Source organism: Myotis nattereri (genome assembly GCF_964212035.1).
Source record: "Myotis nattereri genome assembly, chromosome: 3".
NCBI classification, from domain to species: domain Eukaryota; kingdom Metazoa; phylum Chordata; class Mammalia; order Chiroptera; family Vespertilionidae; genus Myotis; species Myotis nattereri.
The window spans coordinates 174,434,774-174,462,728 of record NC_138077.1 but is presented as its reverse complement, the minus strand read 5'-3'; the positions used below and the strand labels follow the sequence as shown (position 1 = coordinate 174,462,728).

Sequence of the window (27,955 nt, the reverse complement as noted above, 5' to 3'; positions counted from 1 at the left end):
ATCATAAACAACCAGAAAATTAGGCAAAGTAAATAAAAATAAGTTTTCAGCTATTGGAAAACTGACACTTCAGAACTGTGATTCCCAAGAGAAAGGAACAAGTGAGATGATCTCTAAAATATCTCCAGCTCTCCCTTCCCCTCTCTCAAAATCAATTTTTTAAAAATATTAGGGAAAAAGACACACAAAAACAGAGCCTAGAGACCTTTTCTGCACAGGGTCCTCTCCTGCAAATGGCACTTCAGAGAGAAGCCTGCACTAAGCTGCCTGCCTCCTGCACTGACCTGCCTTTCTACACTCTTTCTGCCATTTGAACCAGTCCTTGAGGAGTTTCTAGAATCCTGTTTCAACCAATAGGACTGAGGCTTCCCCGCCCAATAAAGTGGCACAGCTATATCCCCATTAACATCTCCACCAGCCAATCAGAGCAGCTCCATTCTGACCAATATGGCCATGCCTTTTGGACCAAACTATAAGGAATTGAGTTCTCATTTGCATGAGGATGGGCCAATCAGGGAGGAGGGGCCGGGACTTTTGTCACGTAAGCCAGTTCCCCTCTGGCTCAGGAGGGCACTTTCCCTTCCCACCAAACACTGAAAACTGTTTCCTTGGCTAGAGCAGAAACACTGAAGACATGTCACTGGAGCAGAGGAAAACAGCCCCTCACAGGGACAGAGAGAGGCAGACTGGCGCAGAGTGGAGGGGTGCAGAGTGGAGGAGCGCAGGGCAGAGGGGCAAGGCCATAGGGCCGCCTCACAGCCCCGCTGTTTTCACAGCCTTGCTGTGTCACCATTGAGCTGTTTTGCACTGAATACACTTTCCTTTACCGCACCTTAATTGTGAATTCCTGTTGGTGTTGAATTGGCACCAAGGACCATCTGTTGACATGAGTTAGAGCTCTGAATTCCCTGTTCTGACAAAGCAGCTTCCTTGCCCAAGAAGCTGTCCTGATTCCTCAGTTACCCAGCCAGCCCCTGGCTCCTGGCTGGAAATATGTAGGGCATTCCGAGAGGCCCTTTGCTGGACCCTCTCCCTACTGCATGCAGGCCCCGTGTGCCTGACCTGGGCACACTTCCATACTAACTCCGTGTGTCCTGCTCCTTCTCTGCTCTAAATCCTCTGTCCCTGGACCCAGTTTTAATATACAGTGCAGTTTGCATGTGTCTGTGTCTCTTTGCAGGACAGCAGTGGGGAAAAGACTCACAGCCTGGATTACTTTCGGGTAAAATCTGTGCGTTGGCCAGGGTGCCACAGAAAGTGGCATATGCTTGCACATGGTGTGTCAGACACTGATGCAAAGGAAGAGGGGAAGGGGCCCTGGAGCTTTCAAACTAGGCGAGAAATAAGAGAGGTACAAATCAGATGAAATCTTTGTGTAATGCTTGAGCAGGAAGAGATCTCATATTAGAATCCCTCTAAGGAGCTTTGAGGGGGAGAAAGGAGTCATTTTTTCATTACCAGAAACTTCAGCCATCTATTCCCCATGGTTTCACCATAATTGTGGTCATACTCTTGGCTCTGAGTCCCAATCCATCCATTAGGTCCAGATGAGTGCTGGGTGCTTTACATTTATTCCACACGGAGTGTGTGAGTGCCTCACCATCTGGAATCAGGACACATGGACAGCAGAGCAGGAGTGCAGCTCAGATCCTTCACCAAAGTCTTTCATTTTACAGATGAGGAGACTGATCATATTATGTGAAGTATTTTGGCCAATTTCTCAGTCTCCTACTCAGGTGATCTGATTGGGAAAAAGAAATGGAAGGCAAGATCCCAGATATTTAGGAAGTTCAAGGCCTGATATGATTGGTTTTATTCTAAGAATATCTTTGGGGGGGTGTTTTCTAGAGATACATGATTTGTTCAAGGCTACATTGCAGGAGATAAAACTGAATTTGAATCCAGTTTCCACTCTGGTCCTCCCTTCTGCGCAAGCCCCCGTGCCTTTGGAGGACATGCCCATTCTTCCTGCTTTCCCTTCCCCCTCCTCCCCCAATGCCCTCATGCCCGAGGAACTGCACGGAGGCGGTGGTCTACTGGGGAGATGGTGACGCCCATTCTGAACTCCAAGCTCAGCTTCTCGTTGTCTGGGGGCTTAAAGGTAAATTTTTGCAAAAGGGAGGTGAAGAAAATGAACAGCTCAGCCTTGGCCAACTGTTCTCCGAGGCATACCCGCTTTCCTGGAAGACAAGAACAGAAGACAAGTTATCTTTCCAGCTGGTGTCGGTGCCCAGAGGGATTGAAATCTTCTCCAGAGTCTTTTAAATCTTGAACAGAGGGAGGGCCTGCTAGGCCCCGGGGCTTTCTGTACAGAGGCTCATTCAATCTGACAACACCAGGCTTAAGCAAAGCACAGACAACTTATGTCAGGACTTGCTCCAGTGCCTTCAGGGGTCAGGCAGGTGGAGGTGCAGGTTGTAGACAGTGATTGAAGTGGGAGGCCTTGGTTGACCTAGAAAGTGGATGTTTAGCCTACAGGCTCTAAAAAAATCAACTAACAACAATGACAGAAGCAGAAAACAAGACTATTAATTTTTTTCAAACCTTAAAGGAACACTACCCAAAAGTATAAGCCAGTAAATGTCAGAGCAGAGTGTGTAAAGTACAAGGCCTCTTTCCCCTGCTCATATTTTCCTCGTTGATGATTGGGGACCTCGCTGATGTGGATGGCTCTCTACCCTGGACCTGCTTTAGCCCCCCTCCTTGACGGGCCTTAAGCCTGCCGGTCCTTCCTCCAGTAGTGCCTTTGCTTCTAGCACAGAGTGTGTAAAGTACAAGGCCTCTTTCCCCTGCTCATATTTTCCTCGTTGATGATTGGGGACCTCGCTGATGTGGATGGCTCTCTACCCTGGACCTGCTTTAGCCCCCCTCCTTGACGGGCCTTAAGCCTGCCGGTCCTTCCTCCAGTAGTGCCTTTGCTTCTAGCACAGGGCCCTAGGCTGCATCCTTTGCTCCACAGCTCACACATAGCCCTGTCCAGGCCACATCCCTGTCCCTGTTGTGTGAGTTCAGAACTAGAGGTAGAAGGACAGAGATCCAGTTCTACTCCTCCCACTTTCTAGACATGGGATTCGGGGAAAATTAAGTAACTTCTTGAGGCATTGGTTGAAATGTGCGCTTAACATGGGAATTTTATTTTAGATATTGTGTGAGCTACATGTGGAATCCAAATAATTTAATACTGTAGAGAGCAAAACAAAGTATTTTAATACATCTCCTGGATAATACAGATTCTAGCTATACAATAGCTTATCTGTAAGTTCATCCTGTTTCTTATTAAAAAAAGAAATTTGGAAGAACACAGTTTAAAAGATGGCTTTTAAATAAATCTCGTGGGTGGTAACATTACTAAAATAGTTTTTTGTGTATTACAATTCTTTACTGTGATACTTTTCACATCATACCTTTTATTCTGAAATAATTTCAAATGTATGGAAAACTTGGAAGAATAATATTGAAAAAATGTATTTTTCCTGAGCTATTTGAGAGTAAATTGCCTATGTTACCCATGAAACCTTCAGGATGAATTCCCTCAAACAAGGATGTTATCCTGCAGAACCACCAAATCAGGAAATTCCCACCATCTTCTCTTCAGATCTCAATCAGGTTTTGCCATTCTCCCAATAATGTCCTTTCTCTAGTCAAGGGACCCAGTTTAGTATCAGGAGTTGCATTTGGCTATCGCACAAGAGATTTCTCAACTTCTCTGACTTTGGCACTTGGAAGATGACAGACCCACTATTTGGTCAATGTCTCTCATGTTCCCTCATGATTAAACTCAGGTTGGGAGGTCATGCATTTCTGGGGGCAGGGCCACCCAAGGGAGGCTGCTGCTTCTCATTGCACCCTATCAGGTGGAACACGCTTTTGATTTGCCCCATTATTGGCGAATTTAACTTGATTACGGTGGTGTCTATCCTTTCTCCCCTGTAAAATTATTATTTTCCTCTTTGCAACTGATAAGTACTACTTTGAGACTAATAACCATTCCCTTTGCTATTTTTTGCCCAAATTATTAATTACTCTAATGGTTGCCTGATTGGAAGTTTTAAAATTTCATCATTCCTTCCACATTATTAGGATCCTACTAAAGGAAATGCTCTCTCTCCCTATTTTATTTATGCACTCATTTATTTATATTGGTATGAATTCACAGATTCCTATTTTATTGAAGGGGTTAAAATTTGTTATTAGGGTTTGGATCTCAAGATACTCTAGGTTTGGCTAATAAGTGAGCATTCAAGCTGGTATTTTCTTACTTTGGACAAAAAAAAAGTTCCAGGCTTATCTCATGCTTTCCCTTCCCCAACCTGGAATTAGCCAATTTCCCCAAAAGTCCTGGTTCCTTTTAGTGGATAATGATTAGATCTGGGCATTAGACATGCTTATTGGTATTGAGGTGGTGTTGCTCCCAGGCATTTCAGTGGGTAGAGCAACTCAGTATCTATATGTATAAAAGGCTCATATGCTAAGTGTCCCTCCGACCATCTGACTGGTTGCTGTAATGCACACTGGCCACAAGGGGGCAGATGCTCAATGCAGGAGCTGCAGTGATGCGCACTGGCCATTTACAAAGAAATGGCACTGCAGACCTGGCGCCGACAAAGCAACACTCGGCTTCCCCCAAGTGGGATACAGGCCCCACCACCACCCCAGAGCGATACCTCACCAAATCGCAGCTGACACTGCCAAGACCCCATGGCTCAAAATGTGGCCCACAGCCCAGGCCTGAAATGGTAGCAGTGGGCGCCGGGTAATAATGTCACGTAGCAACACCTGGCTTCCTCTCCCTATCAACTAGCCTCCTTGGAATTTCTTCAGCCAAGGAACATGACTTGCTTTATAGCCAGGTGCAAATATTTTACACTTTAACCAAATATCTGTGAAGCATTTTCCCGTGCCTCATCTCATTTGATCCTCACAGAAGTCCTGGAGTAGGTAGATAGGAGACTCGGTAGAATCCTATTTTCTTTTCATTAGCTGGAAAATGGAGATTTAGAAAGTTTAGAAACTTGACCCAACTGAAAAGAAGAAATGATAGACCTTGAAAATGACTTCAGGTTTTCTTACTGCACAGAATATAGTCAAACACTGCTGCAGTTAAATTTTATTTTACCCTTTGTTCTCCCTACATGATCTACAATAATAATCTGCTTCATGTTGATACTTAACTGCTGTGTTGCTGACAATTAATTATCTGAAAGAGAAGTTGGGGTGCTTCACTGGGCTGGAAAAAGTTTAGCTAAATCAGAAAGTAGGTCTAATTAAACAAGTTTATCTAAATATATATAGTTCTCACTGGCGCCAATCGCACAAGTGCGTTTCGATCTGTCATTGTCAATCATGAATTCAGTTGACACTTCTATTATAGAGAAAAGCGAATAGCGATATTAAAGTATTTCTTCTAATTTCCTTTCAATGTGCATGAATTCGTGTACCAAGCCTCTAGTGTATATAACACGAGTATATATTTAAATGTGAGGATATATATATATGCACCCATGTTTACGTCTATATTTACTTCTGTATCTACCTATCTACCTACCAATCTATTAAAAATCCAAAACCGGTTTGGCTCAGTGGATAGAGTGTCGGCCTGCGGACTGAGAGGTCCCAGGTTCGATTCCGGTCAAGGGCATGTACCTGGGTTGCGGGCACATCCCCAGTGGGAGATGTGCAGGAGGCAGCTGATCGATGTTCCTCTCTCATCAATGTTTCTAACTCTCTATCTCTCTCCCTTCCTCTCTGTAAAAAATCAGTAAAATATATTTTAAAAAAATCTGAGTTCGTATTGATAACCTCTTATTTCAGTCCAACACCACAGAGTTCATTCTATTATCATCCCTTCCCTGTTTGTAACTTCCCCCCATTATCTTCGATATGTTTACTTATTGGATCAGTGTCCCGTGTACATAACTTATCTCCCATCAGTACCGTAGCCACTCTGTGCAGATCCCGCCTCATCTTACTGGAGCTCTGACACCCACTCTAGGCTTCTGCTGTCCCCTCCCCTTTGCAAATTCCCTGCTCACGCTGCTTGGGCTACAACACCCCTCACTGGTCACTACCACCATCTCTCTTGTGTGTGTAATAATTTTTCTCCCTAAGTAATACATATTCAATGCAAAACGAAAAAATAAGTGTAAAAAAGGGAAATATAAACAGACAATGACAGATGTAAAAGATGCCACAGTTGACCCCTCAAGCCTCAGTTTCATTATCTCTAAAGTGGCGATAGTAGTATGGACCCTGTAAAGTTGCACTGAACACGTGCTACATGAGATCAGGTGTTTTGTTTTTTCCGCTTCATTCATTGTCCTATGCCCAGGGCTGACTGCTGGCTCAGGACACATTTCCAGAACTAAGGAACTAACCCATGAAACATACCTAATGCAACACTAAGAAATATACTGAGAATTTTTGTTATTCATTTTACAATGTTATGAGTTTAAAAAACCTTTGAAACTGGCTGCTTGGAAACATGAGAGCGTTTTCACAGCATCTTCCTTTGCACCATTTAAGTTGTCTACCCTGTAAATGTATTAACCAAACTTTTACAGCATAATTAAAATGTAAAGAGGCAAAAGGGGGTACATATAGAATAGAATCCCATCCAGTCAAGGATGGCATTCAGCATCAGTCCTGATGCCCATAATGATAAGCAAATAGCCCCTTTCCATGCCCCTCCACGCCCTTGTATTATAAATTGGCTCTAGTTCTGTGTGAATGGGTGGCCCTTAGAAATTCTGTGAAGATGGCAAATGCCCAACCTTTTTTTGTGAGCAAGAGGCAGGGTCTGTGTCTCTGTCCCCAGTGTTCCGGGGCACAGAACAGAGTGAAGCTGGAATCTTCAGGCTGCCCTGCCTGCCAAGCAAGGGCTGAGGAAGAAAGAGCAGCCTGGAGCCATGCCAGCCCTGGGAATCCTGAGCTGGAGCAGGAAGTCACGCTGGGCAGGGCTGTTTGGAGGCATTCCAGCTAAAGCAAAGGATGATGGGAGAGGAGCAAGGGAGGGTGGAGAGGAGTTCTGGATCCACACCCTCTTATTTTGTAGAACTCACCTATTGAGAAAGGCAGAAAGGCGTCCCTTTTCTTCAACTGTCCATTCTCCAGAAAATGCTCCGGATTGAATGTGTTGGGGGTGGCCCACTCTTCAGGGTCCCTGTGCAGTGCGGTCAGATTGGTTATGACCATGGTCCCCTGGAGAAGGCAGCAAAGACTCAGGCAAGGCTTGACCCATGCAACACACCCATGCAGAGGGCTGGAAGTCCCCTGCTCCCAAGCCAGGGCCTGACCATATCCTCACCCTCCACAACCCATTGTCTTCTGAGCCCAGCTCCCCACCCCCAACCTCCTTGCCATGGTACAACTTGCAATGATGGACTGCAAATGCCTGCTGGGAATTTCCTAGGGAAGTATGGCTACTCTTGACTGCAATATGGATGTTCTCTACAGGGACCAGTCAGTGTAGGACCTGGAAGCAGACACGCATGCACCAATGAGAGAATAATATAGAGCTTTGCCAGTCAGTACTGTACCAAAGTCAACCCAGCTGCTCAGTGAAGTGGTGACCATGGCAGTTCCAGCAAGGTAAACAACGTCTCATTCATCCCTATTTCTCCATTCTCTTCCCTCCAATGTCTACTCTACTGCCCAGGTTTAATAATAGAATCAGGTCATCCAGTAAAAGGAACCACTATTCAACAGGTACATATCAAGAAACGCAAGAGTCCTCCTTAATGCCTCCCTTTCCCCCACTGAGCCTTCAGTGAGGCTTGTCAGTTTTACTTTAAATTTCTCTTAATTCTGTCACCTCCATTCTATGCCCACTGTTGCTCTCTTACTCCTGGCTACCCCTTGCTTGCCTATACTCATAAAAGCTGGCTACTATGCCCTACGTCCTCTCTTCCCCCTTTCAATCTGTTCCATACTCTGAAAGCCCAGTGAGCTTCAAATAAGGTTTAATCGTGTCACACCCACCTACCCACCCACCAGCCTTGAACTTGATAGAACCCTTCACCAGCTTCCCATTGCTCTTGGGTGACAGAGCCATTGCCTGACCTCTGTCTGGGCTACGGTGTCTCTGCCTGCACTCCCATTACATCAGCCTTTTTTCAGCTGCTCAAACAGCTCGGTTCCCCTCATTTCGTACCTTTTAAAACGTTGTTTTCAGTGTCTTAATGCCTTTCCTCCTAACTCTTAAGCATGTTGCTGCCCTCACCTCAAACATCACTTCCTTTGGAAGCCTCCTCTGACCACTCCTGCTATTACCCCCATTCCAGCCAGTCTGCATCTTTACAGAGATGTGGGAGTTTTTCCAGAGGGGCAGTTGTCATGGTTTCTAAGTACGTACTTGCATGGTTATTTTCCTCAGGTTTGTTTTCCCAGGCCTGAGCATTTCAGATGCTTAATGCACATTTGTTGAATTAATAAAGGATAACTGTTATGTTAAGTACTCTCTATACTAAGCACTAGATGTAACATTCGACATGCATGACCTCATTTTACTTCAACCTGTGAGGTAGGCTTAATGCATTTTACAACTAAAGAAATGGAAGCTCTGAGGGGTTAAATAATGTGCCCAGAGTCACATAATGGAGGAGGTAGAGCCACGGTTTCTGTTAGGTCTACTTGACATCAAAGCCATGGCAGCTTAGCCTCTACAACTTAGTCACTTAGATCTCTCAGTTCCCAGGATGGTCATGAAAGTGGATGTTAAAAATAAGTGGTAGTGCCCTAACCGGTTTGGCTCAGTGGATAGAGCGCCGGCCTGTGGACTGAAAGGTCCCAGGTTCGATTCCGGTGAAGGGCATGTATCTTGGTGGCAGGCACATCCCCAGTAGGAGGTGTGTAGGAGGCGGCTGATTGATGATTCTAACTCTCTATCTCTCACCCTTCCTCTCTGTAAAAAAGTAATAAAATATCTATTTAAAAAAAATAAGTGGAAGAGCTGGGATGGTTCCTGGAGCTTACATGAATTGCTATAAAAATGCAAACAGCACCTGTGACATGATTTAGACCTCAGCCTTCACCTATAACATGGTCAATTGGCAAGAAATCATAAATGCAATAGCTGCAGGTATAGCGGCTTTTCCTGACTGCAGGGACAATGACCAAAACGTGTACAATGGGAAATCCCCCCTGGTCCTGCCTCTTAAGTTCGTCTCCAGGTACGACATATGCAGAGGGACATAGACAACTGGAATGGACCCACAGAGGTTGACCAAAGTGGTGAGAAAACAAGTGAGCTGTAAAGGTGCAGTGTGCAGAGAAGGCACTAGGGGGCATAGGAGAGATGTCTGCTGAGATCATAAGCCCGGTGGGCAGAGTGAGATCAGAATTTCCTTTGTGAGGACACAGAATTAAACAGGGATGAATTGAGAGCAACTGCAAGAAGACCCTTTTAAGGTCAAAGTCAAACAACTCCTGTGTAGAGAACATGATAGAGTACAAAAAAGATGAGTCTGGGGATCAGAACAGATCTGGTTCTTGAACCCAATTCTTGTCACTTTGTAGTTGAGGGACCTTACACAAGCTGAATCGCGATGAGACCTTACTTCCCAGTTTATAAAATAGAAGTAACAGACTTATTCTGAGGACCGATTAAGATATTTCAAAAGAAACTATGTAGTCCCTGGAACATAATTACTACTTAACAAGTGTGTGTTCTTCCTCTCCTTTTCTAATACTTAATATTGCACACACTTGGGTTGGTTTCTCCCACCACAGGGCTACAAGTCAAAGCTGAGAAAACACCTATCAGGATATTACGTTAGAAACACCAGCATTAATGTGATGTTGGCCCAGATGGTCTCAATTGTCCCTTTATATTTTAATGTTCTATAGACCTAGGATTGTGAAGCAAAATTTTCTGAAGTGATTCTGGCAACTCCCTAGTCCTGTGAGATGCTCTACCAAGGCCAAGAAGAAGATTCCATGCAAAGTCAGCTGCATCTCCACAAAGATTCACAATTCTCCTTTCATAGTAAAAACACTGAGAAATCCCACGGCAAAGAAAAGCCAGTCTTTGCCTAGACGTATTTGATCTAGGAGTCCCCCTTCCTCTCCATAATAAGTATTAGTACCCTAGTTGAATTAACGTTCTAAAGACCACACCAGAAGAAAAATAAAGAATATTGAAACAAGCATAATATCTCTCCCCATTAAAGTGATTCCCTAGGACAAGAATCTGTCACTTTTCAAGTTCAGATTCCTAACATTTAAAGCAATAAGCTTTAAGATCAGAAGCCGGAGTCCCTCATTACCTTGGGCAGGTGGTATCCAGCCAGGGTGGTGGCATTGTTTACTTCCCTGGGCACATTCAGGGGGATGATATTTCCCAGTCTCTGCACCTCGTGGATGACGGCATTGGTGTAGGGCATGAGCTCCCGAGCATCCATGCTCGGCTGCTGCGACGGGCCAATTACTCTGTCGATCTCAGCTTGTACTTTTTCTTGAAAAGAAAAGAAAGTTTTTATTTACAGGGAACTCATACAACTTAACAAAAGGGAGATAAACAATCCAATCAAAAAATGGGCAACGGACCTAAATAGATACTTTTTGAAAGAAGACATAAGGAAGGCCAAGAGAAATATGAAAACATGCTCAAAGTCACTAATCATCCGAGAGATACAAATCAAAAATGACAATGCGGTACCATCTCACACCTGTCAGAATGGCTACCATCAACAAATCAACAAACGACAAGTGCTGGTGAGGATGCGGAGAAAAAGGGACCCTCGTGCACTGCTGGTGGGAATGCAGACTGGTGCAGCCACTGTGGAGAACAGTATAGAATTTCCTCAAAAACTAAAAATGGAACTCCTATTTGTCCCAGTGATCCCACTTCTAGGAATATATCCCAAGAAACCAGAAACACCAATCAGAAAGGATATATACACCCCTATGTTCATAGCAGCACAATTTACCATAGCTAAGATTTGGAAACAGCCTAAGTGCCCATCAGCAGGTGAGTGGATTAAGAAACAGTGGTACATCTACACAATGCAATACTAGGCTGTGGTAAAAAAGAAGGAATTCTTACCCTTTGCAACAGCATGGATGGAACTGGAGAGCATTATGCTAAGTGAAATAAGCCAGTCAGAAAAAGATAAATATCACATGATCTCACTCATTTATGGAATATAATGAACAACATAAACTGATGAACAAAAACAGATCCAGAGATAAAGAAGCATTGATCAGACTGTCAAACCTTAGAGGGAAGGTAGGGGAGGGTGGGGGTAAGGGGAAGAGAGCAACCAAAGGACTTGTATGCATGCATATAGGCCTAACCAATGGACACAGACAACAGGGGGGTGAGGGCATGAGTGGGGGTGTGGGTGGGCAATGGGGCAATAAGGACACATATGTAATACCTTAATCAATAAAGAAAAAGACCCCTACACCTTTGCTACATCTTTCTGTAGTAAATTCTGTATGTTGAAAATAAAAAATATAAAAAAGAAAGAAAAGAAAGTTCTTGCATACTATACCTTTCCTTGAGCTTGTGAAGCTAAGGAGTGGGATAACTAGGATCAAATGCTAAAATTATAGTGGCTCCATGGACTCCTGTTTGTCAAGGAGGTAATAAGAGTGGAAAGTGGGCCCTGGAATAAAACAATTCTAGTTGTAAGCTTTTGCTCTACAAAATTATGTTGCAAGTTACTTAGACTGAGCCTCAGCTTCCTCTTCTTATTAAGTGAGGCTAAATCTATTTTCATCTTAAGGATAGTTTGAAATTTATATTAACTGATTTAGGTGAACACCCAACAAATGATAGAAACTGCTAATTGTCTCCCAATATCTGTCCCCCGCCTTTTTTTTTTCTTTTACAATAATTGATATTTTAGCTGGATACCTGATTACTCAGCCAAAGACTACATATTCCAGATTCCCTTTTTACTACGTGTGACCATGTGACTAAGTTCTGACCAACAGAAAGTGTGTAGGAGGAATGTTTAATAATTGGAACATACCCTTAAAAGAAGGGTGTGTGCTTTTGAACCCTTCTTCCCTTCTCATTGGGGAGACATATTTGATGGTGCCAATACGAACATTATTTTAGCTATATCAGAACAACACAATGGAGAGAGCTTGGAACCCAAAGGGCTCTGTAGAGCGCAGTTCAAATTTGATATATAAACTTCTACATATGTTTTTACCGTCCATTTAAAACAGTCTAGAGGCCTAGCTGGTTTGGCTCAGTGGATAGAGCTTTGGCCTACGGAGTGAAGAGTCCCAGGTTCAATTCTGGTCAAGGGCACATGTCTGGGTTGTGGGCTCCATCCCCAGTAGGGGGCATTCAGGAGGCAGCCGATCAATGATTCTCTATCATCATTGATGTTTCTATTTCTCTCTCCCTCTCCCTTCCTCTCTGAAATCAATAAAACATATTTTAGAAAAAACCCAACATTCTAATCATGGTAAAATACACATAAAATGTATCATTTTAACCTTTTTAAGTGTATAGTTAAATCGTGTTAAGAATAGTCACATTATGATGCAGCCAATCTTCAGAACTTTTCTAACGTGTGAAAGTGAAACTCTGTATTCATTACACAACAAATCCCCATTTCCCCCTATTCCCCAGCCTCTGGCAAGTAGCAGTCTTCTTTCTGTTTCTATGCATTTGACTCCTCTTGACACCTCATATAAGTGGAATCATGCAGTATTTTGTGTGTGTGTGAGGGTGTATGTGTGTGTGTGTAACTACCTTATTTCACTTAGCATAATAGCCTCTAGGTTTACCCATGTTTAAGCATGTGTCAGAATATCCTTCCTTTTTAAGGCTGAATGATGTTCCACTATACTCTATATTTTCATCTGTTCATCATCGATGGACACTTGGTTACTTCCACCTCTTGGTGTTTTGTGAATAATGCTGCTATGAACATGGGTGTAAACATCTATCAGCTTAACCATTATTATTTTGGAGACTCTGCTATAGAAGCTAAGTCTGTATCCTAACTAGGTAGCTTTTACACTTTTAAAAAAAATGTAATTCACAGTTGCAAAGGCATTTTGCATTATGACTCAAGCATACATAAATATATACACGATATATATATATATATATATATATATATATATATATATATATATAGAGAGAGAGAGAGAGAGAGAGAGAGAGAGAGAGAGAGAGAGTTGCATGAACAAACTTACCCATAGTACTACATGGAAAGCACTCTGATCTTTTCTATTCTACTTTTATTTTACAAAAAAAAAAAAATGCCCTAGCTTGTTTGGCTCAATGGATAGAACATCAGTCCCCAGACTGAAGGGTCCTGGGTTTTATTCTGATCAAGGGCATGTACCTCGGTTGCAGGCTTGATCCCTGGCCCTGGTCGGGGAGCATGAGGGAGGCAACCAATCAATGTGTCTCTCACATTGATGTTTCTCTCTCTCTGTTTCTCCTCTTTCACTCTCTTTAAAAATCAATGGAAAAATACCTTCAGGTGAGGATTAACAAAAAAGAAGTCTTGATCGACTAAATAAATTTTATATCCCTTTAATAAACTGTTACCAAGAGTTTAAAAAATTGTATCATAACAAATCTGATCTCTCATGTGCTCAAACTATTCTGGGACCTGGAGAAAGAAAACTGATTATAACAGTCACTGTCACTGAATGGACTACAGTTTGTGGGGAAGATGTACAAATAATAAGCAATAACACAGTTACGGAGGGGCATCAGGTCATCTCTAGAGAAAGAGAATGCTACTAATTTTCTAGAGGATTGGAAAACATGAGAGGTGGTGTTGAACAGATTCTTCAAGCAGAGCTAGTTGTTTGCCAAGTAGAAAAATTAGGAAAATACATTCTTGTAGAAGGAAGAACAGGTGCAATGACACAGTCACAAATAATGACAATGCAAAGAAAATGACAGGTAATTTAATGAGGCCCCCATGCAGGGTGGGTGAGTTGAGGCTGGACAGGAAGTAAGAGGCACAGCAGAGGGAATGACATATCAAAGTAAGAAGTTTAAACATTTTCTATAGAGCAATGCAAGACAACCTAAAAGGAGAGGTTAGGAACAGGTCTTTTTCCTCCCTCCGTCCCTCCGTCCCTCCCTCCCTCCCTCCCTCCCTCCCTCCCTCCCTCCCTCCTTCCTTCCTTCCTTCCTTCCTTCCTTCCTTCCTTCCTTCCTTCCTTCCTTCCTTCCTTCCTTTCTGTGTTGTCTGACATCTAACTTCCCCTAAGACCAGATTTCTTGTGAGAATGTAACTTTCCTGGAACTCACCAATGTACAATTGTACAATGTACAATTTCCATGTACAATTAACTTCACTGTTTTTCCTAGTAGAGTTTCCTGAGTGCAGGGACTCTTACTATATTTGTATGATATGGCTCCATTACAGTCACGACAGAAAACATGAAGAACGTGCCTATTCTCAAGTCCACATGGCCTGGTGACTGTCCTGCCTACCTTTCCTCTCCGCCATGGTATCTTCTGCTCCCAACTTTGGGGCGGTGTGCCCAGGAGGCATTGCTGTGTCCTGGCCCAGGCTTGCTCACCTTGGATTTCTGGGTTGAGGGCCATATAAAGGAGACCCCAGCGCAGCGTCGTTGAAGTTGTCTCGGTTCCAGCAAAGAAGAGGTCCAGGGTACTGAAGATGAGGTTTTCCTCATTGAAACTGGAAGCATCATCACCCTTATGCTAGAAAGCACCATGTTTGTTAGTTTATTTAGGGTTCTTGGTGGCCACAATGCATGGAGGCTTCATCCTGGGGAGACAGATGGGAGGAAAGAGCCCCAGAGAAAGGCTCTGCCTTCAGTCTCCTTGGGAGGCAGTCTTATCACAACAATATTGTTAGCATAGTCCTACCCCAAGGGCTGGAAATGTTTCTTAGTTTGGGTGAATGAAAATCAAGACAATGATTTTTTATGCCTATAATTTGGGAGAAGCTGTTAGTATAGTGGAGAATCAGACTTGGGTTCAAATATTAGCCACCCCATTCACTATTTATATGACAAAGGGTAAGTTACTTATCCTCCCTGCTTCAGTTTCCCATCTTATATAATAGAAATATCAAAACACACCCATGAAGATAACATTATGAATCATGTGAGAGGCAAAGGGCACATGGCAAATACTCAACAAATGTTTATACTGATACTAGAAAGAATAAACTGAATTTGTCTATATGCAACAAGTTGTATATCTCTCAGTAAATCTTTTCCTTCCATATGAAAACTCTCTGATTCTAAAAATCATTCTTCATGGCATTTCATCATTTTTACCACCTTCTTCTGAGAGCTTTAATTTCTCAACATTCCTCTTAATGTGTGATCCCATATAGCACATGAAGTTTCCTCCTCTGAGTAGAAATCAATATTTCTATTAATGTAATGCCAATACAGTGAAATAAGAGAGGGGATGGGAAAGAAATTCATCACTCTGCCAACTTCCACAGGAGTAACAACTAATGTGATAATAAAAAATGAGCCCTAACCGGTTTGGCTCGGTGGATAGAGCATTGGCCTGCAGGCTGAAGGGTCCCAGGTTCGATTCTAGTCAAGAGCATGTACCGTGGTTGTGGGCACATCCCCAGTAGGGGGTGTGAAGGAGGGAGCTGATCGATGTTTCTCTCTCATCGATGTTTCTAACTCTCTATCCCTCTCCCTTCCTCTCTGTAAAAACTCAATAAAAAAATGTTTAAAAAAATGATGACACTGATACAAAGTCTATTAATCAGAAGAATTACAGTGTTAAATACTACACATCTAATTTGGCTCCCCACCCCTATTTCTTTCCTATAATGTCAGAAAGTGGACAATATAGGGTCCTACTCAGTCCTTGAGGATAAACTCTCCCACGCACTCAGCTTTTCTTGTAGGGGTAGATCATTGGGCACAGGTCCATATAATAATAAAACAAAGTTTTGAGGTTCAATTCTTATTTTTCCTTTTTCATATAGTTCCTTCAAATATGGAGGGTAGAGAATAGAAGAAGAAAAGGCAGCATTTGTGCATTCCCAAGACCTCAAACCAAATACCATTGAACCCACATCTTTATTCCTAATTGCGTCATCCATCCTGAGTTAATGCTACTCTTACACTCTATGAAATTCTGCCTCTGTTTTTACTCCCTTGTGGTAAACTGAATAATGACTCACAAAGATGTTATGTCTAATCTCTGAAACCTGTGGATGTCATATGGGAAAAGGAACATTATAGATATGATTAAGTTAAGGGTCTTGGTTTGGGAAGATGATCCTGGAGAATCCCAATGGGCCCAATGCAATTACAAGAGGCCAGAGGGTTGTAAGGAGAAGATGTAAGGAAGGTAACAGAGAAGATGCTACACGGATGGCTTTGAAGATGTAGGACGGGGCCATGAGCCAAGCAATATAGGCGACCTCTAGAAGCTGGAAAGGTCAAGGAAACGTATTTTCCCCTCGAGCCCTCACAGGAGCCAGTTTTGCCAACACCTTGACTTGAGCCCAGTCCAACTAGTTTCAGACTTAAGACCTCCAAAGCTGTGAGCTAAAAATCTGTGTTGTTGTAAGCCACTGAGTTAACTTGTTACAGCATCAAGAGGAAACCTGTACATCCCCATTGGTTCTTCAAAAACAAAGCACAGGAAACAATTTTCCTCACCTTTTCTATTTCCTTGAGGTATGCATCGATAAAATCTCTTGGTTCTTCAGGATTCCAATCTCTCTTGTGGTTTTCAATCACACGAGAAATAAACAACTTCAGTTGCTCCCATTTGCCAAAGAGTGTTTGGTGGAATCCAGGAAGGAAGTTCATTATCCGTGGAAAGGTATTATAGAGCTAATGGAGAAAAACAGAACATGAAGCCACTATGGTGCCGTATCCCACTTTATGAGACAACAGAAACATTCTCTTTCCGGCTCTTGTTTGTTTACACTTAGACCTTGACCTTCTGATTGCTCTCATCCCTCTTCTCATCTCCCTAGCAAAGCATGCCAGTGCTCTATCCCAAGTATATTGTTTTAGGCCACTTCTCACCACCCCAACTGCTTTGTCATCCTTGTACAAACCACCATTTCTTATCTGGGTGCTGTAATAGCCTCCAGCAGGCTTTCTGATTCCATTCTTAATCCCATTCCCAGTCTATTTTGACAGAACAGAGTAATCATTGGATGGTCTAATCCAGTGGTTTTCAACCGGTGTGCCACAAGAAGTTTTAAAACATGTACTTCCTGACTATTTAGTCGTGGGCACTAACCTATTTTCCCTTAAATTGTCAAATAAAAAAATGACAGCAGCCAACACAATAGCCATCCAGTGTGAATGAATAAAAATTACACCTATTTTTTTTGTCACATTGGCAAAAAAAATGTATTTTGTGGTATGCCATAGAATTTTAGTAATTAATTCGCTTGTGTATGCCATAAGATGAAAACGTTTGAAAATCACTGGTTTAGTCAGATCATTTCACTTTTTGATCATTAATTCTCCAGTGATTTCCCATGACATGCAGAGATGACTTCTACATCAGTCTCTGGGCATAGAACATGAGCGAGTCCTTGCATGCACCTGTCGCATGCTTTGCTGTCACTCTCTGCCACCTTATCTTCTCCAGTCCAGCCCTATTGGTCTCTATAATGACATCAAAGGTGTTCCTCTTTAGGTCTTTCCATTTGCTATTCCTTCTACCTAGATGGCTCTTCCTCCAAAATTTCTAGAACTCCAGCCCCTCACTTCATTAGGGTGCCACTCAAATGCATCCACTTGGAGTGATCTCACCTAATGATCCTATAAGTGGCAGTAGCCTTGCCACTCTCTTTCCATTCCCTTATCCTATTTTATTTTTCTTCATGGCAATTATCACATGTGTGAGAGAGGTATCTATCTATCTATCATCTATCTATCCATCCCTATATAGATATACTAGAGGCCTGATGCATGAAATTTGTGCAAGAGTAGGCCTTCCTTCCCCCAGCTGCTGGCATCAGCTTCTGTCTGGCACCCGGGACCTGGGCTTCCCTCTGGCCACCGGCATCTGTGACCTAGGCTGCCCTCTGGCCACTGGCAGGCACCCAGGACCTAGGCTTCCCTTGCAGCCCCGGCTTCGTCTGGAAGGTCATCTGGAAGGATGACTGGTCTAATTTGCATATTACACATTTATTATTATAGATAGAGATTTAGATATGTGAGTTAAACATATATATATATATATATATATATATATATATATATGTATTTCTCTGCCTCCATAACAGTAAGACATTTTTACTGAAATAAATTGGTTTTTGAATATATTTTCCCTAATAATATCTGATAGGAAACAGACAGCATAACATAATGGAAAATCACCTAGACCAGTGGTCAGCAAACTGCGGCTCGCGAGCCACATGCGGCTCTTTGGCCCCTTGAGTGTGGCTCTTCCTAAGCCTTAGGAGTACCCTAATTAAGTTAATAACAATGTACCTACCTATATAGTTTAAGTTTAAAAAATTTGGCTCTCAAAAGAAATTTCAATCGTTGTACTGTTGATATTTGGTTCTGTTGACTAATGAGTTTGCCAACCACTGACCTAGACCTAAGACATGACATGGGTTTGGCTATTAGCTCTGTTGCTTTCTAGCTATAGTATTTTTATATATATATAAAAATATATATAATATATATTTTTAATAAATAAATATAAATATATATATAATTATATATATATAAAAGCCCAAGTGATAGTTATGACCGGATGACCAGAGGACCAGATGACTGGCTGGTAGCTATGATGTGCACTGACCACCAGGGGGCTAAAGCTTAATGCAGCTCCTGTGGTTAGTGCGCTCTCACAGCCAACCTACTGTGGTCCCTCCCTCTGGCCAGCCCCAATCAGCCAGGCCGAGGGACCCCTCCTGTGCATGAATTTGTGCACTGGGCCTCTAGTAATAATAATAATAATGAGGAGGAGGAGGAGGAGGAGGATGAAAATGAAGAGGATATAACTTGTTGCTCTTTTGTTTAACTTGGTGCCTGTGGGCCTCAGGGTTATTCTGGTGACTCAATGATATGCAATCCATTAAGAACTTAACACAGAGCCAGTGGACCACTATTAGGCTTTTCTCACACACTGCCATGTCTGCCTGCACACACTAGGATGCTTCATTTCATCTTTAAAGGGTTGTTGTGAAAATTAACTTAGATCAAGTATGTGTAGTTGTCCATCAAGGCACCTCGTCTATTTTTGGACTCCAAAAAATGCTTATCCCCCCTCCTCTGCTGCCTCTTCCTACTATTCCAGGCATTTATTTTCCCTGGAGAAAGTCAGCGGGGTGCCCTCTGAGCTCTCACCTTTCCTGGGTTCTGTCTTATTAGGAAGAACAAAAGTGGAATCACTGGGTTGGGGACTACCATGGCGAAGTGAGCACTAGGAATTCAAAAATAACTTTGATAATAATAATAATAATAGCTCACATTCATTATAGCCTTTTCATATGCTAGGACGCATGATAACTTCTTTATCCATTTTGATACGATAGAGCCTTAAAGCTCTAAGCAAAGATGCTTGTCATAAATAAATAAAAAATAAATCCACTTCTAGATACCAGAGAGGTTACCTCAACACTTGCGCTGGTTTAAGACCAAGAAGCTGAACAGAGTTTCTGACTCACAGACCCCCAGGGACAAAAATGGAGCACAGGGTCCACCAAGAAAGGGGTGAGGTTTGAACCCCAAATGTCTTTACCCTATGAAATTAGATTGATAATATCCTGTTGATGGGTGTGTGAACAGTGGAACAGTTTTGGAAACTTTTAGGCAGCATCTTCTATGTCCAGGTTTACACATGCAAGAGTAATGAATGGATGTGTCCACATGAACAGTTGTACTAAAATGTATATGGCAGCTTTATTCATAACATTCAAAACCTGGAAACCATCCAAGTGTATATCAATAGAGAATAGAGTGACAAACAATGCCATATTCATAAGATGAAATGCTATTCAGAATTTTATAAAAAGGGCAACTAACACAAATGAATCTCAAATAGTTGGCCGATGGAGAGAGGAGATCTGAGATGGCTGGCTTAGGAAGGGACATGAGGGATGGGGGGAACTCAAAGGTAATGCACTACTGTCCTTTTTAAATAAAACAACATAGGTGCACAGGTGTATGCTATGTAAAGTTTATTGCTTTACATGAATGTTAGAAATGTTCTTTGTATATAATAAATATTTTAAAATACCAAAAACACTAGAGTCACACTAGTTGATTTCAAACAAGTTGGTGTTGAAGTCAGTTTGAAAAGGTTATAGTGTAGCTTATAAAAACATCTGTGTCTGACATCAGCCCCAATATCACTAACCAAGATATGAAAAGAGAACCCCTTACCTGGGTCCACATTGACACCTCCATACCTATGATATCATCCAGCAACCTCAGCATTTCTTGGAACTGACTATCCTGGTACTCAAAGCGCTCCCCAAAGGTGATGGAGCAAATGATGTTGGAAACTGCATTGTTGATCTTGAAGTGAGGGTTAAAAGGCTGTCCTGGAGGTGGAAGAAAAGGTGGACCCTTGAGCTTGGTTTGTTTCTGTTTTCTACTGAGAGTCTACATGACATATGACATATGACATAATGAGCACAGAAACACATCTGAGGCTCTGGCCATAGCACCCACCCTGGATCTGACAGCAAGTGCTCACTTAATGCCTGGGAAGTCAAACTGATGGCCAGTGTTTAAAATCAGTAATGTCGAACTGATGTACTTATTACCCGCTACACAACGGGGAGAGAAGAAGGGTTGAAACATTCTGAGGCATGCAACCTATTTTGCAACAAGAGGCAAAACATTCTACAATGGCATGGAAGAGTTCTTATGTTTTCTGCAAGAAGAAGGAGGAGATGGAGGAAGAGGAGGAGGAGGAGAAGGAGGAGCAGGAGGGGGGAAGGGGGAGGAGGAGAAATTAGGAAAAAATCCAGACAAGTGGATTGAGGAAGTAGGAGCTGACATCCTCTCACTGGAGCCCACACTTCCAGGAATGATTAAAGGGAAACAGTTAATGGCTGGAGGCTCCTGCATGGTCCTGGGAGACATGACAATAACAACGCCCCCTCCCAAACAGAAGGCGGAGTCAGAATTTGACACCACAATGTTTGGGGACAATCCCCTGACCCACCCACATCCTTGGAAACAAACTGCCAATAACTAACTGACCAGCAGCACAACTCTGTCAAGTTGGCCCACATCCACCCTGCCAGAAGCAGGCTGTACTTTCGCTTCTTTCATAGTGGTGCTGGTGCTCTGGCCGCTTTCTTTTCCTCCACTTGAATAACTTGCTTTATTCTCAAAAAAAAAAAAAAATCAGTAATGTCTTTTGTATTTGTTAATCCTCACCAGAAGATACTTTCTCTATTGCTTTTCAGAGGGGGGGGTGGGGGGGGGGGTGGAGGGGAGAGGGGGAGAGAGAGAGAGAGAGAGAGAGAGAGAGAGAGAGAGAGAGATCACACACATCAACTGGTTGCCTCCTGCACGTGCCCCGACCAGGGAACAGGGAGCAAACCCCCAACCCAGGCATGTGCCCCTGACTGGGAGTCGAACCCATGATCCTTTGGTGCATGGGCCGACGCTCTAACCACTTAGCAACATTGGCCAGGGCATAATCAGTAATGTCTTTAATGCCTGTCTTCTTTTGCTTAATTCTAGCGCTCCATGAGCACAAGGCCATGGTTAGTTGTACAGTTATATCCTTAGTGCCTAACACACTGCTGGGCACAGGACAGGCATGTAAGTACTAACTAGTATCTGTTCAGTGAATGAATGAGCCACTGTCTCCAGCAGCTGACCTAGGAAATCTACCCACCATTCTCCTCTTCTATCGCCTGGTTGAGGTGGTAGGCCTCCTCCTGCATGCGTTCCTCTAAGCTCTTCCTTCCTAAACCAAAGTTCCTCAGTGTTGTCAGCGTGAACCTTCTCTGCTCCTTCCATTCCTGGCCATTGGACATGATTAAGCCTGAACAAAAGAAAGACAACAATGGGTACAGGGACTTGTATGAGATGGCAGAAGGGGAAAGGGCATTAGGCAGGGAAAAGTATTCAGAGGAGCCCTCCCAGAGCAATGAATGTAATTGCCAACATGTACTGATGGTTTGCAAGGCCAGGCACATACGCATTTTTTTATGCATTACGTAATTTCCTACTCACAGGAAATCTGAGGTAGATACAATTATCACCCCCTTTCCCACTTTTGCTGATGAGAAAACCGAGGCACAAGGGATAAGGTAACGTGTGCAACGTCACACACAGAGGTAGTAAGCAGCTGAACAGGCATTCAAGTGTGCATCCCTGAGTGCCCAGCCCACGCTTTGATTGCCAGCCACATAGGTAGATTTATGTATTTATGTTACGCTGCATACTAGCAATGCAGTCCCAGGGGAGAAAACCCAGGTTTGTAAAGAGGCAAGGCTTTGCTGGACCTTAATAGATGAGTACATGCCTGAAGAAAGCAGAGGAGTGGATATCCTGTGCAGGCAAAGGCAAAGACAACATCTTGTTGTGTTCAACAGACCATCCTTTCTTTCATAACATGCTCCTGTCACCTCTGCACTTCCAGAGCACTCACTCTTCAATTCCTTTTCACCCCTGGCTCCGGCCTCCACCATCGCCATGAAATGGCCCTCCTCGCCGGAAAATCCAGGGATGCTTTGCAACCTCACCTTACTTGGTCTTTCAGCAGCACCTGACCCTTTCTTCCTGAAACTCTCTCCTCTCAGGGCACTGCACTCTCCAGAACTGTCCCCTAATCTCTGAAAGCAGAGAGCTTCCCATAACTCTGGCTAGTTTATCTCCTACCAAGTTCTGAAATGCTGGAGTTCTTCAAGGTGAAGTCTTCTCTTCGTACCCTTACTCCATTCCTGGGACATCTCACTACATCTCACTACACTAACGTCTGTTGACAGTGACCCTCTATTTCTGTCCCTGAGCTCCAGACACAGATATACAGGTGTCTGCTTGACTTTGCCAATTTAGCATTCAATCTCAGCCTGTCCGTGATTGAATTTATGCTTTTCTCCATGCAACTCCCCACCCAAGCCTAACCACACACCTTGTCCTCCAAATGTTCCTTCCTTCCATCACTCCACCCATTTGGGGGTCTGCCTCAACACATCAGTCTCCCTCCAGTGTCCCTCCCTCTGGTCATCATGTCTTAGGATTTACCTCCTGAATACCTTAAATCCATGTATCTACTCTGCCACTGTCCCATTTTAATCTACTGACCTTTCTTGCCACCTCTTTGGTCCAAGCAACTACTTTCTCTAACCCAGTGGTCGGCAAACTGCGGCTTGAGAGCCACATGCGGCTCTTTGGCCCCTTGAGAGTGGCTCTTCCACAAAATACCATGTGCGGGTGTGCACGTACAGTGCGATTGAAACTTCGTGGCCCACTTCGGTACCGACTTCTGCGCATGGGCCACGAAGTTTCAATCGCACTGTACGTGCACACCCGCACATGGTATTTTGTGGAAGAGCCACTCTCAAGGGGCCAAAGAGCCACATGTGGCTCTCAAGCCGCAGTTTACCGACCACTGCTCTAACCTAAAATGCTGCACCAGTCTCTTGCTTCCTTTATTTTATTCTCTACATTGCAACCCAAATAAGGCTTTAAAATGTAAATATGATGATTCTTTTCTCTACTGAAAACCATCAAGAACTTCATTGGTATTAGAATAAAAAACAACATCCTTATTGAGAACTTGAATAAATTATTCCAGGCCAAGCTCAGCAGCTTCATCTCCATTTAATTATTCCATTGAGTCTCTGTGCTTGCTACACTGGCCACTTTTTCCTTTCCTCAGGTTCACTGTCCTTCTCACCTCAGGGACTTTTTATATTCTAGTCCCTCTGCCTGATTGCTTCTTCACTTTATTAAATTAAGTGTCATTTACTTACATTTGTTTTTCCTGAATCTCAGGACTAGATTAGATACCCCTAGTAAGTGCATCTGCCCTCATCTACATAAAGGCTTTAAATTATTACGGATAGTTGATAGTCTTTCTCTCTGAATAGAATTTGACTTACATAAGAACATGGATTTTATCTGTTCTCATTGTTGTATCACTGGTGCCTTGCACTGTGCTTCACATTGCAGATAATAGAGTAAATGGATGGAGAGTGAAGCAGTAAACTATTTCAAAGAGGACTTGGGGAGCACTTGAAAAATATGGTGCTCTGGTAGAGCAACACATTTTCATTTAGATTTTTAAATGTTTCACTTTATTTAATGATCATTTAAACTATTTATGCCAAACTGATCTAACATAGACTGAAAGGCTTGAGATGCCCTGTGGACACCTTAATGATAAAGCATAAGGAACTAGAGGCAAGAAGAAGAAGAAATCACAAAAGCAACAGAAGGAAGCAGAGGCACATCCGCGTTCCTAGGGGAAGAGACTGGCAGTGGGAAACCAGAAAGAGCTAACACATCGCTGCCTCCTCTGCTCACATGGAATGAAGGGTTACGTGTTTATCAAAGCATCCAGAGTGAGTGAATGCACACCGCACACCATGCACGGAAGATGCTGTTTTTCCAAATTCCCGTCATTAGGACTGGCCCTGCTTGATCCTCTGAGAGTGTCTTCATGGGGAAATGTGAGCATCAAGCTTTCTATAAAGTAAAGGGTGTCCCAAAATTTATGCAAGAAGTAATTTTGATAGAAAACACAGGTTTATAATTAAAAATTGTAAATTTTGTATTGATTCATAAAGTATACAGTATGGGGTTATGTATGGAATAGCATATCGGGTAAATGGCCTCCTCCATGGCTTTGCTGGCACATACGCACTCTTTTGTTGAAATTTTCCATGACCGAAATGCGGTTGCTCAGGCAATAACAGTTAATGGTGCTCGCTATCGCGACATGATAATCCAGTTTTTTTGTGCCATGGAGGCCATTTACCCGATATTCTATTCCATACATAACCCTATACTGTATACTTTATGAATCAATAAAAAAATTACAATTTTTAATTATAAGCCTGTGTTTTCTATCAAAATTACTTCTTGCGTGAATTTTGGGACACCCTTTAGGAGTTCTATAATGGGCTTGGTCTCTGGGGAGTGCTGGAGAATTACAGTCAGAGGCACGGCTAACAAGCCTTAAAAATATTAAGACATCCACATCCAACATTGGTCAAGAAGCTTACCATTTGTCTTAAAGATCCGTTTTCGAACAGGGGACATGGGACGGTCCAAAATGTTGTGACCCTGGTGGACAAGGGCTTCTTTGATTAAGGGCAATCCAGTTATTATAACTGAAGACCAGGCACCAAACTCCATGCTAAAAAGGTTCCCGTATTTCTTCACATACTGAAAAGTAAACAGTCACAGTTGAGCACGCATATCTCTGTGTCCAGGAAAGAAAGAGTGTGGAGCTGGGGGCTGTATGGATGGCCTGGCGTATGCCTTGATTCCTCTCCTCCTCCTCTCAACTTGCCTGGGTGCAAGTCACTACTACTGAGCATGGACATACCTTATAAAACATTCATTCAGAGTAAGCCGATAAGAACTGAGTGAGCATCTAGCCTTGTCCTGAAGTGAGTTATGAAGATATCGCTTCAATAAAATAAACAAGGTCTCTAACCTCACGCATCTTAGAGTCTAGTAAAGGGAGAGAATTCAGTACACGTGACTAACCAGGATGGCTGAGACCCATGTACTGCACATCTGGTGTAGCAAGCACAGACTTTTCTTTTCATTTTTAAATGTATGTTTTGTTGTTGACAAGCATGGACTTTTCAGTAAATCATATCATTTACGCCAAAGAGAACACTTCCTTTCTCAACACGTGTGAGAAGACAGAAAGTTCCTTATCCGGCTGGGGCCCGGTGTGAGAAAAGCCGTTCGGCTCTGGGACTGTGTGAACCTTAGCTCTCTGGTCACTAGCTCTGGGCTCCTGAGAAAACGGTCTCACTTTTTGGAGCCTCCCTCCCTCCAAGGGTGCTGTGAGGGAGAAGGAGGGCAGCAATGTGAACGGCACTTTTTTTTCTGGTACCTGGCGCCTGGAGGAATGCCTGGAGGAATGAAGGCGCTCTGTGTGCAGAAAGACGTGGTGTGCGCTCCTGGCGATGGAGAGGACCGGAGTGCGGGGATGTGCCGGAGGATGGCACCGCTGGTCACAGCGGCCACTCTCGCTGGGTACCATGGTGAGCACCTTTCATGTTTTATCTTATTTAATCTCACAAGTGTTCCAGGGAGTAATAAATTTCCCTGTCTTTCAGAAAAGGAAAATGACTTGGAGCCGAAGGAATGCAGCCAAGGTGAGGAAGCTATAGAGTTGGGGAGGGATTTTCCAGGCATTGTGTAAGATTCCAGGACAAGACCCTGAGGTGGCTCCAGGGCCTTCGAGTTTAGCGACCTCACGGTGTAGTGGGAACAGAGAGTGAAAGTGAGACGTTGGCAAAATGAGTGAAGGGGGTCAAAGGTACAAACTTGCAGCTATAAAGTAATAAGTCCCGGGGACGTAAAGCACAGCATCCTGACTATAGGTAATAACGCTCTATTGCATATCTGAAAGTTGCTGTGAGTACATCTTAAAGTTCACATCACAAGAAAAAATTTTGTAACTACGCGTGGTGACAGATACTAACGAGACTTACTGTGGTGATCATTCCCAGATGTATACAAATATGGAATCATTATGTTGTCCACCTGAAACTAATACAATGTTCTATGTCAATTATACCACAGTTTTAAAAAAATGTGGTGTAATGACAGAAAACTACATAGCTACTAAAGTGAATGAACTAAAGCCCCGTGTATGCAAACTTTTAAGGCCTACTCTCTTAGCAACTTCCAAATATGCAGGACACATTAGTAACTACAGTTAGGTGCGCTGCTCTCCATCCCTGGGTCCCCGCCATGGTCCTTGCCTTCAGGTCAGGGTAGGACCCCACCCAGCACCTGTGCCCGCTCCTACCTTCTGAATGGACAGGTGCGGCTGCTTATAGTCCAGTTGGAAGAAGTTCCCAAGGAGGGGCAGCCGCGCGGGCCCGGGCGGGTAGTTCTTTGGGAGCCGGTTTTTGAAGAAGTTGGCAAGGAGCAGGAAGACGACCGCACCCAGCAGGAGAGAGCTGGGATGGAGCACCCTCCAGACCGCCGCCACTAGGGAGCCCATCGCAGAGAGCCTGGCTCTGAGGTCCACTGGCTCCAAGGCGCTCTGAGCAGGTGAAGTCCCACCCGTCGCTGTCGCAGCAATCCCAGCACTGCAACCCTCCCGCCCGCCCCCACTCAGCCGCGCCCCTACCCTGCCGGCCCCGCCCCTCTGAACTTTGTCCCCGCAGTGCGCCCGCACCGACCCCAGCCGCGCCCGCTGAACCTGAACCACCGGCTTCTCCCTGCGTGTCCCGTCCCTTCCTCCGCCCCGCCCCCCCTCCACCCCACCACCCGCCACCCGCCACCCGCCACCTCCGCCCCGCCCACAGCCAGCCTGCCCCGGCCAGACGCCAGGCACTGGATCTCAAGGGAGAACCCGCAGCCAGCGATCTTGGAAAGTCTTTCTCTGAGATTGTCGGGACTCTCTGGTTTATGGATTCAATGCAATTCAGAGAACGTCACAGACTTTGAGTCTCCGTGTTTTTCTTTTCTTTCTTGTTTTTATCCTTACCCGAGGACAAGGGAGGACATGCTGAGAGAGAGAGAGAGAGAGAGAGAGAGAGAGAGAGAGAGAGAGAGATGCATCTATTGGCTGCCTCGCTTAAGGTGCCCCAACCTGAGAACGAACCCGAAACCCAGGTTTGTGCCCTGACTGGGAATCGAACTGGCAACCTTTCGGAGCACAGGACGCTGCTCAGCCAATTGAGCCACTCCCTGGCTGTTTATCAGTCACCATCAAGTTCTCACCCAAGGATCAGGCATATGAATCCTGCCTGGTAACCAGTCAAGCCAGCAGAAGCCTGATATTTCCTGGGCACTTACTATATGCCAGGCAGCACGCTTCCCTCTACAGACATTGCTTCCTTCTGACGAAATTAGGTTGATCTCT

The 27,955-nt window shown here is 43.8% G+C and overlaps 1 protein-coding gene across 1 annotated transcript; it reads right to left on the bottom strand.

The window, feature by feature from the left end:
• Nucleotides 1-1,359: 1,359 nt before the first annotated feature.
• On the bottom strand, nt 1,360-27,328 carry CYP2J2 (cytochrome P450 family 2 subfamily J member 2). Its single transcript, XM_081088527.1, has 9 exons — nt 26,891-27,328; nt 25,119-25,281; nt 21,779-21,928; nt 20,305-20,465; nt 16,600-16,776; nt 14,515-14,656; nt 10,263-10,450; nt 7,059-7,197; nt 1,360-2,180 (listed from the first exon to the last, which is right to left on the bottom strand). The coding sequence occupies exons 1-9, from the start codon at nt 27,086-27,088 to the stop codon at nt 2,002-2,004; spliced, it is 1,497 nt and encodes a 498-aa protein (XP_080944653.1). The 5' UTR covers nt 27,089-27,328; the 3' UTR covers nt 1,360-2,001.
• Nucleotides 27,329-27,955: the final 627 nt, after the last annotated feature.